At 39.2% G+C, this 17,494-nt stretch overlaps 1 protein-coding gene across 4 annotated transcripts; it reads left to right on the top strand.

The window, feature by feature from the left end:
• The first annotated feature begins 165 nt into the window (after window positions 1-165).
• On the top strand, window positions 166-16,718 carry LOC106641607 (uncharacterized). 4 transcript variants are annotated; one of them, XM_089596669.1, is made up of 10 exons: window positions 166-705; window positions 5,250-5,462; window positions 5,724-5,862; window positions 11,156-11,282; window positions 11,536-11,584; window positions 11,795-11,974; window positions 12,282-12,848; window positions 12,921-13,326; window positions 13,417-13,489; window positions 13,695-16,718. In XM_089596669.1, the coding sequence occupies exons 1-10, from the start codon at window positions 377-379 to the stop codon at window positions 14,579-14,581; spliced, it is 2,970 nt and encodes a 989-aa protein (XP_089452795.1). In that variant the 5' UTR covers window positions 166-376; the 3' UTR covers window positions 14,582-16,718. The 4 variants fall into 4 exon arrangements, with proteins under 4 accessions (XP_089452795.1, XP_089452794.1, XP_089452793.1 ...); XM_089596668.1 differs by having other exon boundaries at window positions 13,414-13,489; XM_089596667.1 differs by having other exon boundaries at window positions 12,921-13,335.
• Window positions 16,719-17,494: the final 776 nt, after the last annotated feature.

Genomic DNA, 17,494 nt, shown 5'->3' with positions numbered 1-17,494 from the left:
CGTGGCGCTGCCAGCGGCGTCGGCGTCGCGCGGTGGCTTCCAATTCTTCCAAAGAGAGAGAGAGAGAGAGAGAGACAGAGAGAAAAGAGAAGAGGAGATGGAAGAAGGCCGCCTGCGCGCAGTAAGCCAGTAAGTGTAGCATTAAGTATATAGTTGCGGGTTCGCGCTTGTCCGCGGAACATCGGCCACCGCAAGTGGTGATGTATATCACGGCTATGTGACTGACCGACACGTATAACAAACAAAGGTGATATATATATATATATATATATATCTGCTACCAATCGATGGCTGCGTTGCTTGGGTGATCGGAAAGGACGGTTCTGTAGTTGGGCGGCAGTTAGCCGCGCTAATTTCTGTTGAAATTACGGGGGCGATGATCTACAACAACGGATTGGGCCACCAGGTACCGACAATGGCCTCGATCGGCAAGACGTCCACCTCTTTCCTCGCCTCGTCCCAAAGTCGCGACAAGATCTCCAAGTCGAAGCAGTCCACCAAACCGACGCAAAAGCACTCTGGCAATCCAAAAGCTCCTTCTCTCGACACCGGCGATGGTAAGAGCCGGGGCCGGTGCCGCGTCCAATGGAGCGAGGAACACGTCAAGGAAGGCTTGGTTCTCGTGCAAGAAACACAGCTCGCTAGGGTCGTCAAGACGGGGCCCATCGCCGACTATTATCATATTGAGCCCAAGCCATTCGCCAGGTAACGAAAAACACTCCAAGTTTATTTCTTTTTTACTTAACCTCTTGCCACCCTTCCTTTGGCACCGCTTATACACTTGTAACAATTACTTGTCCTAGTAAGTACGGTGTAAGTAATGTACATATTTGACTGGAATTTTTTGGTTTGCAATCTCGATTGCTGGTACTCGAATACGTATAACAATAAGTAGAAAGATGTTTCTTCGCAAACCGAATGCTTTTATTTCTTTTTTTTTTTCATTCCCTTCTTCGTTATAAGTATTCATCTATTGTACGGCTTTTACAGCGTAACTTAATTATTCAGATAAAACTAGTATTAACTTCTCATTAGAAAAATATTATAAAATCTTTCGGCTGAAAATTATCACTAAACGATCTTCCAAAGCCAACATACATTTGTTTTAAATAGAATTTTTCTCGGAATTCTTATCACCCGAACGGAGAACAAAAATAGTAAATTGAGTCGTAGAAAAAACGTGTTTTAACGATATTCAACGTTTTTTATTTCATTGTTTCGTCTCTGTACTCGAAACATTGGTTTTTCCTACGTTTAGCATTTTTTGTAGTCAAGGGCATTTAACGCGTACTCCCAGTTACAGGAGTTGGTATATATAAGTGGGGTAAACGGGGGGGGGAGGTGGTATTATCACGGTTTTTTTTTTTAGTGGTTAGCCTTAAACGATCGTCTAAGAAATTAAGTGCGTCAAATTGTTGTTAATTTTTTTTATTTTTATTAATGTTGGACTGAAAAACTATTGACTTCCACTTTCATAAATGTATTAACTCATGAATATCGATTTAAGAAGAGGTTTTAAAGTTCAGTTGCCAATGCTGGTATTACTGCGGGCCTGTATGTATTGTGCACGTATTATTATGGTCAATTTCAATGCTAAATCCGCAATAATACCATCATGGTGAAAGAAGTTATGTGTGCACCAGTTACTGCGGACGTGATTTTTTGCGTTTTTTGCTATACAAATGTAAAGTTTTTAAGACTATTTAGGAACTAAAGTTCAATAAGTTAGGTACTCTATAACTTGATTTAATGATTTTAAGTGTTTACTAGCTATAACTCATCAGTTCAATTAAAATATACGCATTATTCAAGAGTACCGCAATAATTGGAGCAACCGCAATAATACCCTCGTTTACCCTACGCCATCCAACAATCGGGGCTATCCCCAAATGTCGTACCAAAAAAACAGTTTTCATACCTGTGATTTAAAAGAAAAAGAAAAAAATGGAAATTTTTCATGCTCTCAGTTATATATATATATATATATATATATATATATATAAAAGTTAATTTTCACGAATCGGTAAGTTTATGCTCGCTCTTTACGTCCAAGAGACAGCGATATGTCGTCACTGTCACGATAATCGTTAAACGCAAGTACTGCATAAGTGGTAAATATCGTAGCCACACACGATCGTAAAATCTCGATGCTGGTTGCAGGGACGTGGGGAAATACGCGGTTTTCTAATATTGTTCTCATTTTACTCATAGAAATTACTCATTCCATCAACTCAAATGTAGGATGACACTTGATAGGAGGTAGCATACAAGCTGTGCATACATTACCAATAAAACAATAATATCTGAATAAAAGTGGCGACTGTAGTAATATTCGAGGTTTTGTGAATATTGAACTCAACTGCTTTTGCGTAGGTATACGCATGCATAATATATCCGATACTTAGTTGTTGCTGCGACTGTACTCTATATGGAGAAACAAGTTTCGGAGGAGATTTTTGCGAAACAGGCGATAATACAAAACCAACAGAATGGTTTGGGAGATAATTTTTTTTAATACAAACTTTTTCATTCCCCATCGAATTAGCCCGTACGATATTTGTAACTACTTGCTTAATGTCGCAATTTGTTGCGCTCATAACTCTCGTACACATTTCAGCCGCTTTTATGTTTCTTGACGTTAAATGTTAATTTTCTGATCAAAGTAAATGCAAATGCTTGTAATGATAATTTTATTTTTTATTTTTATTCATGGTACATATTATACAAATTTCTACTTTTACACATTGAGCATCAGGAAGGCCGTTTTCTTATATTTTGTCAACAAAACGATTAACGTACTAGCTAGCATACTTTATTTTCGTTCTTATTTTACCATTTTAATAGATGGAGGAAAAAAAGTTTATAACTCCTTCATGCTCGCCTTCATGACACCTTAACGATTTTTCTAATATCACAATTCTTGAAATTATGGAGCCTCAAGTATATTATTAAGCCTGCCTTAACGGTGAACCCAAATCATCTACGTTCTTTAACATTTATTGGAATAAATAGACTAAATTATTTTGACAAGCAAATCGACAGAAAGTTACACGTATTCTTACACTTTTACTCATGTATATGTTGAGCATGTCCGCTAGAAAAAAAATTTAGCCTAGTCGAACAAGCAATGTTAAATATTATTGTCATCAATTTATATAATGTTTGTTTAGAAATTATTCTGTGAGGTAAAATTTATCTTATTTATTCTTAGATGCTTGCTTGATATGGAAAAAAAAAAATAAACAAATTAAAAAAAAAAACTGCCTAGTCCCGTGTAGTAGAATTAGTCCATCAGTGCTGATCGCTCAATTCAGTACTGATGTAGGCAACCGATCGAAAAAATAATAATAATTACACGGGACTGCAGCTGTCGAGTCTTTTTTTCATCAACGACTATAAGTAGACACTACTCAAAGCTGCAAGCTAGTCGAGAATTGGTTGCCTGCACCGCACTCTTTTTGTTCTGCCGATAAAATGGTTCACGTAATGTGCAACCACTGTCAAGAGCCAGGGTGTGAAAAAAAGGCGATCGCTACGCAGTATACTCGACTCGGCATGTAGATACACGCTATAGTAAAGAAAAGCCCAAACATCGCTCGCGGGTTCAGGCAGAGGTCTTCAACATAATATATATATATATACATATCAAAAAAGCGTTAATGAAACGCTTAAGCGCTTGCCATAAATATATATATATACATGGTATAATTATATCCTGTGATCAAGTATATACCTGCGCGGGTGGAGAAGAGACCTTGCCAACGAGGCGCCACTATGTGTACATATGTAGGTATATTATTATTACGTTGTAATATTTAAGAACGAGCCCGGCGCCGACCTTGTACCGCATGAACCAAAGACTTATTCCCTACCTCGCGTTCTCAATATTTTACAAATGCTGGGAATATCGCCATATGAATATGTATCATAAGAAAACTCCAATATCCGAGAAAAGCGTACCAAAACCCTTATACTAGAAAACAAAAGTACTTTTTAAAATATGTGTGAAAAAATTGGACTTTTATTGGGGTTGCGTTTTAAGATTAGGATGATGGTAAATAAAACGTCCCGACTCCCGTAACCATTTATCTCTATTATTTATTTTTCACAAACAACAATGTTTTGTGGTACAGAATATTTTAAATAACAAATATATCGAGCAAAAGCCTTGAAATTTTTTTTTTTTTTTCTTTTGAAATAATACACTTTTCTGTCGGACAAATCATTACGTCTATATTAATTGAAAAAAAAAAAAAAAAAAAAAAAAAAAAATTCATACTGTTGTCATTAAGCTGTATGTTTAACGATAAATAAAGTTTTTGGGAACCGTGCTTTTAACTTTACGTCAAAACGTGAGGTCTTTTTGTTTGGTTCAGTTACTCGTTATTAATTGAGACGCCATCATCGTCATCGTCGCAACTGCCTGCACGTACGCGAGGTGCGCGTCCTTCCAACACTCGATCGCGCTTTTTCTGGCCTTCATCCGACGCTCTTTGTCTCTTAAATATACTAGGTACCTATACTTATTAGTCGTTTACGCCCGAGTTCCGAGTGTTGGTTGCATATGCTGCAAGCCAACGGTGTTGCAGAAAATCCGGAATCCTTGTTTCCGTATTCAATCAATCAAGTATGCATTTTACGCGAATATGAGCCCATATTATACCACGTATTAATATTTTGTACAAGTATAGCCGTTTGAGGTTCAAAGTCGTCCGCCGACGCTTCCGCGTGTGTATATAATATACTTACTTACCGCAAACGAGAGGCACGCTGTTAAACAAAATATCATCCGTTCACTGCGGAAAACGGTCAGCGACAATAATTTTCTTTCTTCTCCGTCGTTTTAGCCTTTCTGCCTGTGTTATTATTATTATTATTATTATTATTATTTTGTCTTTCTTCAACCGTCGTGGTTCCTCTTTGTTTTTCGCGCGCAAACAAGCTCGATTAACATCACGGCTTGCGACCTGTTGACAATCATTTTATTTTACATAGCTCCCGGTACACCATACGAGGCCAAACAAATCGGCGTACCCGGTACATGTACCTGTAATGTTACATTTTTACCGTTTCGTTTAGTTTGTCTACGATAGAGCGTGGAAACTAAATTCTATATATCATTGCAAAATTATAAATACAGCTAATTGCTCGGTTTTTCAAACTTGGTAACATTCACCAAGGCTTTAAACTCTACTAAACATGGTTTACATGTAAACAAAGTATCATAATGATTTTCTTTTTTCTCACAGTGGACAGTGGGCTCGAGTTTACAAGTGCCGATCCCGATCAACGGGTATCGTATACGCGGCCAAGTATTCCTCCAGAAGTCGCTTCAATGCCGACTGCAGCGCTGAACTTCGCCATGAGATAGCCCTGCTGTCGCTCTGCTCTCAATCACCCCGCGTTGTCAGGCTCCACGACGTTTACGAAACCCCCAAGGAAATGATAATGGTTATGGAATAGTGAGTGAGGATATGTACCGATTTATTTCATACGCTCTCTCTCTCTCTCTCTACATAAAGCATTATACAAATTGTCGCAGGGAAAGTCTCAATGTACAAATTAGAGACATAATAATAAGGTGATGCGTTTAACATTGTATTGTATTGTCGCTACATTAACTTACTAAATAATATCGGTTGAACGGTACAAAAAATGAGGATGTAGTCTATAGTCTCGGGCAGTCTGAAATTTTTTTTCTTCTTTTTCAACTTTGACGACAGCGCACCCGGTGGAGACCTGCAAACTCTGATAGATGGGGATTTGGTGCCTCTCGAAGGTGACGTGGTCCACTTTGTCAGGCAACTAGTGGAAGGACTAGTTTACCTCCACGAGAGAAACATCGCCCATTTGGACATCAAGGTAAGTCAAAGTTCCCGTATAAGGTGGAGTAGCTCAGCTTCTCGTAGCTATGCTCTCTCATCGGGATACCTATACATAATAGTAATAATAATAATAATAATAATAATAATAATAATAATAATAATAATAATAATAATAATAATAATTACACTCAGAGAGTACGCATTTAACAGACATAAATACTTATAATAATTTTGTACACCTACTCTACGAGATTTTTACATTTACTCTACATTTTCACATGAACATTATTTTTATTCTAATTTTGGAATCCATTAGGTTGTGTCTGCTTGACCGACACATGAAAATTAAGACGCAGCAGGGAAGTGTACTAGAGTAGATAAAAAAATTAATAGGGGTCGCGGAAGTTATAATTTGTTATGGGAGCCAAGGTTGTCATAAAATTAGGCCAATAACGGCTTGCTCTTGTTTTTTTTTTCCCTCCTCTCTTAAAACTTACAACGCGATAATGTGCAAGGGAGCGGGGGATCAAAGAAATTTTCATGGCAGTCTTTTTGGGGCTCACTCTCGGCCCTGCGTTGTACTTTTTTGTTTTACTCTCCAGAGCTGTACCTACACTCGCGGTCTTTCGAATTTAGTGCGTGGAGAGAGGAGTGATGGGCGCCAAGCACGTAATTGCGTGCTTACGCTCGCAGCGCCGTTTGCAGGGTATTTCTTTTTTTTGTGCCAACGTTATCCTTGAACAATACATGTAAGTAAGTACGTGCGGACCTACTGCGAGAAAATTAGAATTTTGCGCGTTTTCAGGAAACTGCATGCGCTTTTTTCCATCTTCTTTTAGTTGACCAATGCCATGGTAGTATTGATATTATATATACACGTTATGTATTGTTTCACATTAATGAGCGTGTTTGCTTTTTTTTTGCCGTCGATCAAGTTACCTCATCACCTAAGGTAGGTATGTTTTTTTAAGATTCGCAGTCATTAGTATTCGAATTGATTTTCCCAATCAAACTTATATAGAAGAATCGAACACACACCCACGTAATAAGTAAATAAACCGCCAACCTACAACTCTGTTATTATTTGCACCTAAAAATCTAACCGAGATAAAAAACGTACCCCTTTGTAGGAAATCACCGATGTCGAAAAAGTCAAACACAAGGATATTAAATTACAATCCTGAAAAGTTGAAACAGTTACAATTAGGACAGCAGGGACGATTATCTAAAAAATCGGACGGATAAGGGCGCGAGTATGGAAAATTGAGTCAGCTTTACGGCTTTTGCCAGGTTGTCTGCCGGTTTATTTGGAACCTACGTAAAATGTTATACCGATAACCGAAAAATACGAAAATCCCAATTATACATATCCGCAATTGTAAATTTCGTTGATAATTGTACACGAATATAAGGAAGGCTCTCCGTGTCTGCGTGACATGGCATCGTTCACCACCCACCGATCTATGGTCGAGATAAGCGGCACGCTCTCTGTTTCAAACCGCTTCAAACCGTATTATACTCACGTGATGAAAAAAAAGCTCATTCCCGTACAACTGCTATGTACCTATACGTTTTAAAAAGCTGTAGTTGGGCTTCAGCGGATTTAACATACTTTTTCGACAAAACAATGCATTATTTGTTAGATCGCGCTTTAATCATGAACCTAAGAATGATCGAGTATGTCCTAAAACTCTTATCCTCCTCCGGATGAGTATACTGCATGTATAAATTCCACACTGTCCTACTCGGATGAGCCATCCAATCAATAACATCAGCGGCATCAACTTCATGCTTGCGCTGTCTCCGTTTGTTATTTGCGCCCTGTTTTCTCTTACTGCGATTTACTAGGTGGGTAGGGGGGATGAGATCCTCGGGCCGCGGCCTCGCTGTTCTCCCTACTCTTTCGCTTTCCTCAGGGAAGGGTCGAGGTCGGCGCTTGTGCTTTCTGATCTTTAGGTACAGCTCTTTGCCGTGAGTGCATGTATGAGATACGATGAACTGCGTATCACCTACTCCCTTGTGTGTGTGTGTGTAATTACTTGTTGTTTCTGCCCGGGTGTCGGAACGTGTCGCCTCTGTATCCTTGGAGAGCTGTGCGAGGCTCCGACTCTCAGGTCAATGCCCCCTGATCAATCTCGGATTTTTTTTCGTCAAGGACGGGTGGGTATTTTTTTTTTTTTTTTTTTTTTTAAGGAAAATTAATAATCCGTATATTTATCGCAATTTAGAATTTCATAAAAACGGAATATTTGTGTAGGTGTTTCAAATATTGTACTTTTCTCAATATATATGTATATAGCTGACAAAATCCATTGGAGGCGTCTGTTTCATCGCTTCGTCGTAAATTGTTTCATTCCATCAACAGAGTTACGGAATCACTGCAGCTTCAACCTAATGTGTATACCTATACAACCTATACGTGTATACCAGTTTTGCTGCCAATAGCTCTCACAGCCCAATTAAGAGCGAGAGAAAAAAAAAAACCTCAATGACCTTCACTTGAGAGAGTTCGTGTCCTCCTCGTCTTGGCTCTCACTTGCTCGATTACGTCTCGCATGTACCTACACACACCGTATACGGAGGTGCTTTTGCACTTTGTCGTTTTGCTTCTCGATTCTCGTTCTCGTTCCCTTTGCTTGCATCGCTCGTTGATGATTTTTGATACTCCTCGTTTCACCTTGTTCAACGATTATTAGACATTAAACCGGTAATAGTCTTTGTTGCACACGCAAAACTTACGCTATTCGTATATATACAAACGAAATTTTACATTTGCTTTGACAATACGTCACCACGCGTCAATTTAACTCTCGCCTAGTGGAAGCTTTTTTCAAAGAAGAGGGAAAAACAAATTAACGAACAATGATCAATTTATTATTAAATTAATTCTTTAACAAGGCAAGTAACTTGATGCTTCATTATCGGTTCCGTGGTTTTGGTTTTGATGTAGGTAGATCATATATATATATATATTATAATTGTTTGCATATTATATTTAAAGAGAGAGAGAGAGAGAGAGAGAGAAAAGAGATCAAAAAGGATCGCGCTCGATTCGTACCTATACCTGAATCCGATTTTCGCGCAACAAGTATACATCGCATGCTTCAGAATCTTTAGCATACGTATTTAAATTTATAATAGGTATATTGTTTTATATGTGCCTTTTAGATTTTGATTCAAGAGTGATTAATATGAGTAAAAAGGGGATAGGTAGCTACGTGTGACATCATCAAACGCCGACGATATTTTATGTAATCATAGTAATAGAATACCAATGCATAATTTATAACAGATTAAGTATATGCCTATCATGGTGAACCGATCATGTAACTTCGGATGGGGAGCGTTATTGATAGTTTCTGAAAGATATACTTTTAATGTACATTATGTACTAATAACTTTTTTTTTTTTTTTTTTTTTCTTACAAAAGAGTGCGCGATGCACTTGTGGTGGGTATACCCATAGCTGTAATATTACGTAGGTATACAATCCTATTGTCGAAAAAAGCCAAGTCCATTATAGGTATAATATTTTTATTTGCAAATACCTCGGTTGGTTGGCCAGCGCACTATTATGTATATCAGTATGTTTATTGTCGTGTCTTTACACACACATGGGGACGTCTGTCTTTTTTTCCGTTATATTCGAGATCACCCACGCGCACCATACATTATTTATATATATACACATATATATATGGATGGGGGCGCGCGCGGGATCCCCTACCTTGGGTCTCATCGACGCATCAAGGATACTGCCTCTGAGATGTCGTCGTGATGTGTTTTCTCACGCGCGCCCAGCCGGTGCTATTAAACTTTCGCTGCGGACGTACGTGACTCATTTAATTACGCTCGACTCTCGGATCAATCGTATATTTCTGACGGTGAGCTATTTGGCAATTTTTTATCACCCACTAAACAAAGGCGTCGTTTGAGAGCCCCCAACTGTGATAAAAACTTTACCGATCACCGACGAGTGCAAGAGTAAATACATCTCATTTCATGCAGGCGTTGTTGGGAATGTTGGACGTAAAACAAGAGCTTGAAATTCCGATTTTCATTACTTTGTGCTAGGGTGTTACGTTGAATTAACAATAACCTAAAATAACTTTTTTCGATTAGTACGGATGGATATGTATGAATGTAAATAGGCTACCAAATACTTTTTCAAGGACAAAACAATTTGCTGATTACGTCCTTGGTCCTTCGTGTTAATATTCTTGCAAACAGTTGGTTCCCCCCCTGCCCCGTTTTTCGTATCAAAAAATAACAATGTCGGTAGAATATCAGGGTATTCGAAAGTTCGAGCATAACAATAAGTATAATCAAGGGGTATGTATTTGCTGGACAAAGCAAAAGTCGAATGTCACTTGAAAATTGACAGGCTGCTGCAATTGATCTTTTTATAATGGTCTCTAATGCATTGTTGTTAAAAGCGAGTTAAAGGATCGCTGACAAGGCCATTTATTCATTCGGTCTTTATTAATCACGTTGATTCGCGCGTTGCTGCGTATACAATTACCTGCAATAAATAATGAATTCAAATCAACAATCCGTATAGGCAATGATTTTTTTCTCTCCTAAAAATAGTTCAAAAGTAAAGTAAATGAGAAAAAAAAAAAAAAAAAAAGTACTGTTTTCTTGGAGAAGTAAAAGCATCAGGTAAAATTATCATGGATTAGCAAGTGAAGGCCGTGAGCTTCGGTACAAGGGTCTTGCAAAAATCAGCCGATCAATGAGCGTTTCCGGCTGTTGCGGTACCGCGTCAACGAGCTGCGGGAGTCAAGGATAAATATAATTATAAAAAAAAAGTCATCATAAATCTATATAGACACACACAATATCGCTACAGTACAAAATACTCTCAACGTACACGTTGTTCTCTCGCATATCACAACAAGTCTCGGGAAATTTAATTATTGTTATTATTCTCCTCTTTATATTAATTCTTGATCCACTGTGCGCCTGGGTAGGAGTAAACAGCATTATTTGAAGAATGTACAAACAAGCTCAAATAAAAAGTGGGTTTCGCTCAAAATGCCGACAGAAAAACACTAATTGATACCTCGTCGTCATCGTTGGTCAACTTGTTTGCGTGAGATGCATGCATGCATGCGGGTGTAATTGCTGTTTGCAACCTTCAATATATATATATATATATATATAAATGGCGGCTGAAATAAAATGATTGGCAAAACAGAAAAGAGAAAGGACAATTTAAATTACAAAACAAAATGTCATTTATTGTATACGACGTATGATTATAATATACCTATCATTAATTGGAGTGGAGTATGTGTAACAGTAGCGACGCGATGTTTTATGTTTCAGCCGCAAAATCTCGTGATGATGGGCAACTTCCCGGACTGCAGCGTCAAATTGTGCGATTTCGAAATATCCCGAGTTATTCTCGAAGGCACCGACGTCAGAGAGATCCTCGGCACCCCTGAATACGTAGGTAAGTCGTGATTTTTAATTTTTCGGGCAGTTGCTGCATGTATATCGTGTCTATGGATATGAGATTGTCAGATGAGACGCGTAAAGCAGTCAAATAAAGACAAAGAAAACAAAAAATTATTTCGAAAGAGTAGGCGATATTCTCGTTCTTCGTGTCCGAATGAATAACGTTTCACGCAGTTCATGCATTATATGATAAATATTTTATTTTTTATATGATAAATTTCTTTTCTTTTTCTTTTTGTATCCCGCAGCTCCCGAGATTCTTCACTACGAGCCCATCACTCTGGCTGCTGATATGTGGTAAGCGATATTTCCATGTACTTATTTATTAGATTTCGTGGAAAAAAAAAAAAAAAAAAAAAAAAAAAAAAAAAAAACACAATGTGTATCTCGTTCGTATACTTGGCCTTTTGTGCGTCCATGTAAATTAAGAGATTACGCATATATAATGCAATTAGAATCCACGTGTGGCTCGACCGAATTGCGTTTACACGAAGCTCTTTTGCATAGGTCGCTGGGCGTAACAACTTACGTGCTATTGACAGGTTTCTCACCGTTTGGTGGCGAAACGGACCAGGAGACCCTTAAAAACATTATACACGGCCAAGTTGACTTCCCGGAGGAGCTGTTTGAGGACGTATCCATCCAGGCACGGGATTTTGTCGCCAAGCTCCTCATACTCGAGCCAAGGTAACTGCCACGCGACCAATCATCATCATCAAGGGAGAGAACTTACTCATTATGCTAAATTTTTGTAATATTTTTACATTGTTTATTCGCGAGTCGAGAGCTGGAGCTCCAAGAAATGATTAAATCATTTATGTCATCGTTGTGCTTGGCATTCACAAGAATTTCACCTTATTTCGAAATACAATACCCATTTATTCGATTAATTTATTCTCACTTTCGTAATATTTCGTTCTCGGTACGAATAGGGCGACAATACCGATTATGTTCTAATGATAAGAATCGTGACAATCATGATGTAATTACGCAGTGACAGAATGACGGCAAAGCAGTGCTTGCAGCACGAGTGGCTCAGGAGCGCACCGACCCAGGCCTCGTCGCATCTGCGCAAATACTTGTCAAAGTCGCGCGATGTGCTGCTGGAGCGGGTCGTCAGCCGGGAACACCTGCGCCGAACCGCCCTCCTAGGCCAAACCTACAACACGGCCTGTAGCAACAACAACAGCAACAACAACAACAATAATCTACAGCTTTTGCTGCACGATAATCAGAACAACCAAAACAACAATTGGACGGGGCTCAGCCAGAGCGAGGTGTGCCTGAGCCGTGGCAGACTGAACGGTAGCAATGGGAGCCTCAGCGGTGGCAGCAGCGTTGGCGAAGACTGCTGGGGGGATATGATCGGTTCTTCGAGGATAAGCCTGGCCGATTCGGTGTCGTCAAACAGAAGCATCGACAGCAGTCTGGGGACCAGCCAGAGCTGCCTGCTCAACAGGGAACAGACCGAGGGTCTGCTCAGCCAAGCCCAGGACCGCAGCTCTATGAGGGCCAGCCTCGCTCAAAGCCTCAATCGCGTGGGCCTACTGTCAAAAATAAGGCAAGTCTTGAACCATACTACAATGACTTGCGAATTAATTGTTTATTACATATACAATATGCACATACGCAGGAGCCTCAACCAGGTGCAATCAAAGTCGCACATGTGTCTGCGTTCCCTGCTGAACGGCCCGGCAGAGCGCGATATCAATCAGAAGCAGCAGCAGCGAATAATGATGGGTAGTTGCCACTTTGACGGGTCGCGGGAGAAATTGTATGGGCTAAAGTCGCTCTCAAAGTCACAGGGCATGCTCGACATTTATCGCAGCCTCGAGAGCCTACAGAGGCAACGCCGCAGTCTAATTAGGCAGAGAGAGCGCTCAAAGACTGAGGACGCACTCGTACCTTTTTTCCGGCACCTTCGTCACAGCGGTACAAGTAGTGCCTCCTCTCTTGTTGACTCGACTTTCTCGGCTCGATCAAACAACAACAACAACAACGACGACGACGACGACGCGGGCAATGATCAAGTCCAACATGTGAGTGATGTCTGTATTATAGTCACTTTTACCCATACGCCAAGTCAAATTATGCATGTATTAGTCCGATTACTTCTTTTTGAACAGCAGAACTCGATTCAATTAGAGGCAGCTGAAACAGCATCGATGCGGTTGTTGATAGACAAGGGGACGGGCGTAAGTGGTAAGTTGTGGGTTTGTACTTACACAGGTCTTTTGATATTCTCGACCGACTCGACGGGAGCGTTCTGAAATTCATGTGTACGGCAGTAATTGCGCATATAGATGTCGGAACGCTTCTTTTTGGTTACCCAAGAATAATCGGACCAGCAGAGAGTCCCGTTAAGCATAACTGCAGCTATAACCAGCTATATACGTTGCTTTGCTAGGGACCGAAATGGTTGTCGGCGGTAGCGAGGAAAAGGCGAGCGCGGAGAGTAACCTGGACTCGTTGCAATCCCTGGAATCGGACACGTTGACGGACGACTCGGAAGTGACGGGGTTGTCACGCAGTCCCAGGAACAAACAGAGCTCAGTAGGTTCCGAGTGCTACGTTGACTCGGAAAACGAAGAGCCCAAATTTAGTGTCGCTCAGCTCGTTTCAGCATTCAGCCGTCACCAGAAAGTGGCCTCGTCCACGAGTCTCGAAGCCTTGATGACCGAAGGCTCGACAGACTTCCCGATCGGGCCTAAAGCTCTGCAGCTTTTCGTTAGCCCCGACATCGATGCCAGTATCGTGGGTGGCGAGCGCACGACACTCGTGCGAAGAAAAACGAGCTATAAGCCCCGCAAGGATTGGGAGGAGTTGCGCAAGCAGAGTGAGAAAAATGAGGCCTTGCTTGACAAGAAGGATTTTTTCAACGATTCGGGAAACGAGGACGATACCGAGTTCAACAACAACAAGGACGACGACGACGGCGACGACCGAGACAACAAAGATAAGGGAAAATTTGCTTATGACGGCAAAAAGAAGGAGCCATTGGCTAATAGTAGCATCAACCTTGAGCGTGCCGTACTACGGCACAAGCCTGAAAGTCGCACCTCCAACGCGATTAACAACAATCTTGCCTCGAGGATATCGATCTTCAGCTCGGAGACTCGACCTTCGCCAAGTTCGACTCATCACGAGACCAAATCCAGGCTTGCCGTCAAGGAGAAGCTTTGCACCGGCTCGTATGGCCGAGCACTGGACAAGTTCTCGAGCAAGTCGGGAACTGCGGACGGTATCAAGCCGCTTCAATTACCGAAATCGAGGAGGACCACTGTTAAATCTTAAGATACCTACTCGTCATTAAGAAAATACTGTCAATTGTTGATTAATTACTCGATTTTTCATTATTATTCATCATTAAGACTTTTTTACACGGGTTTGATTACGTTGTCTGGGAAAAAGCTGTATTCCTTAAAGTTTGCTTAAAATAATCATAAAGCAAGTCTATGGAATAAAGAGAGACTCGCAAGTCCTTGAATGAGATCATCTCCCATAACAGGAACGTATTATTATATAGAATGTTTAGAAAAATTGAACAGCGCCCACGCAGAGGTGCGTTTAAACGGTCTTGCTCCTCTGACGATATAATTAATAATACCATTGTCAGCAATGAGGAAGAAAACACTTGGTCACGCGCATGCATTTTTTTTTTTTCGTGATTTTTCCGGCTGTTTACTTTTTTTCTTTTCTTATAATTTTCATAAATGAAATAGTTTATTTATTATTTCTGTGGTATAATGCTGCTAAAATTTATTACCAAGTCCACGCAATCAATGATATTTAAGAAGGTTTAATTTTCGGGGATTGCGATGTTGTATACATGTACATACGCATGAATCAGCATCCCCAAAGAATGCAAACTTTAACACAAGTGCAGGATCGTCTTAACTGTGCGTGTAGGTATGCTTTTGCCATCTATGCGGTTACTTATCAAGTCCCAAAAGACATATGACACAATCTCTTCTTTGTTTTTTTACCTCTTTCTAGAAAATAATATAAATTTTAATTAACCATTGACGCATGAGTTTCTATCCTTGATTAGTTCATTTCAAAATAGTATAAAAAAATTTGGCGGTTTCTTTGTGTCAAGTATTTATTTGTAGGGGTAGTACTGCACTGTTATCAGACTTTTCACATAAGCAACTCTATTAGATTATTTCATTATTGTAGACGTTATTAAGTATATGTCATTGTCATGTACTCTGAATGAATTCATTGGTGCAGCAATAGCGTTGGGACTAAATATAAAAATTAAAACACAAGCGAGTGACATAGGAATTGATGGACGGAATGACTTGCATCATGCAATGTGGTACACTCTAAAGAGTACCACTTGGAAAAGGCAATGCGTATATGTATGTAGCTCACCAGCGATGAATGAAGAAACAGTGTGAATTTCTATTTACTTTGCTCGAATAGAGCAACAAGGAAAAAGTCTCGTTTGCAGCGGTGCCCTAAATGGCTGTCCAAGGATTCGCAGATTAACTCATAGACTTACACGTATACTCACATAATTATTTCGTCCAACTGCAAGCTGGTTTTCGCTTTGACTACCTGTAGTTAGGTTTATACAATCAGTAAGATACGGTAAAGTAAAAGTAAATTTACAAATTATTCACGTACTGTAAAAAACATCTGAACACCAAATGATTTGTATGTTTGTGATGGTTTAATTAATTTTGTACGGAACTAACATGAAGAGATCAAAAAAAAAAAAAAAAAAAAAAACGACATTATGAGCTGATGATACTCTTGGACTACCATTTATTGGATGCTGCATAGCTAAAAACTGTTTTAACTTATATTGGGGGTACTAAAAGAATCTAAAAACATACGAATCAACAAATAAAGATGAGTCTATTGTAACAGCCAATTATGTCTTAATTAATAATTATTATCAATTGATTTATTTTAGATAATCGATTTTTTATAGGTGGGGTTTATAAGAAGCAAATAAAACATCTTTGAATATTTTGGTATGAGAACTATCAAGACAATAAAATTATATCAAATGTTAAGTTTAGTTTTTTTTAATAAATCAATTCATAGCATTTATCAAAAAACCATCCGATTCCCTACCATGATGAGTTGTGAATGTGATTGATTTTTAAGTTACAGTTATAAAGTTTTAGTTGTAACTGACTGACTAGTCCGTAACATGACCATGACCATGGTAGACGGCACCACTGAGAACCTAGTTGTAATTGGAGACGTAGATGATGATTAGTCCATAACTCCGGCAGTTTCGATGTACAGATGCAGCAGTTCGAGCTTGAGAAAAAAAAATTGTGTATCTTGTCAGAAAATTAATGTACCTTATTAAACAAAGCGAAATGATATGCTCGATGAAAAATTGAAAAAAATATACAATAAAGCAACTGTGAATACTTTAATTAAATGAGTTAATTGTCTTTATGACGATATTTATTCAACATAATTTTTTACTGCCTGGTGTCCATGAAATAATTTTTCTAATCACTCACCATGGTTGGCTTGTGATACTGTTGACTAATGCACACGTACATAAAAAATAATATGCACAACTACACGACACTATTAGTACAGAAATAAACACAAACAATTAAAAAGGTTTTTGGAATTTATCTGAATTATTTAACTACTGTAGGCCCTCAGTGTTATTGTTAAAATAATGATGATGTCAAAATTGATTTACAGTTTATCTTTGAACATTAAATTCTAAACAATCTTTTACTGAAAAATTTTAGAAAACATAAACTGTAATATACAGCTTGTGGCCATCGGTCATATAACTACATAAAAATGGATACATTTTTTTTGTTTGTTACGATGTAAGTTTAAAATTAGGCGCTCATAAATAACAAGCGCACTCGCGCATCAAGTAGGTAATTATCTGGGAGCTTGCTACGCAGCACATCCCGTACCCCGTACCCCGTACCGTCGCCCGCGCCGCAGTCACTGAGCCTAACGCTAGCACTACATGAAAGAATCACAATATATGACTTGAAGCGACTACCTGTCTCTTTCTCTGGCACATCGGTAGGGGTAAACGGTACAGTTGTTGACCCCCCAATAGTGATTGACCGCCACATGCATTTTTAAATGGAGCCTTTATATATAAATATACAAATTATACAGGGGTCAATCACTACCTTAAGGTGTTAATAACTGTACCGTTTACCCCTATCATGAACAAGGACAAATTCATATGCCGCCCTG

The sequence above is a fragment of the Copidosoma floridanum genome, unplaced genomic scaffold (genome assembly GCF_036245765.1).
Source record: "Copidosoma floridanum isolate Cflo_tuat_1 unplaced genomic scaffold, Cflo_Japanese_pri ptg000030l, whole genome shotgun sequence".
In the NCBI taxonomy this organism is placed as follows: Eukaryota; Metazoa; Arthropoda; class Insecta; order Hymenoptera; family Encyrtidae; genus Copidosoma; species Copidosoma floridanum.
Note: the sequence above shows the minus strand (reverse complement) of the source record. Positions and strands in the feature narration are given on the sequence as shown.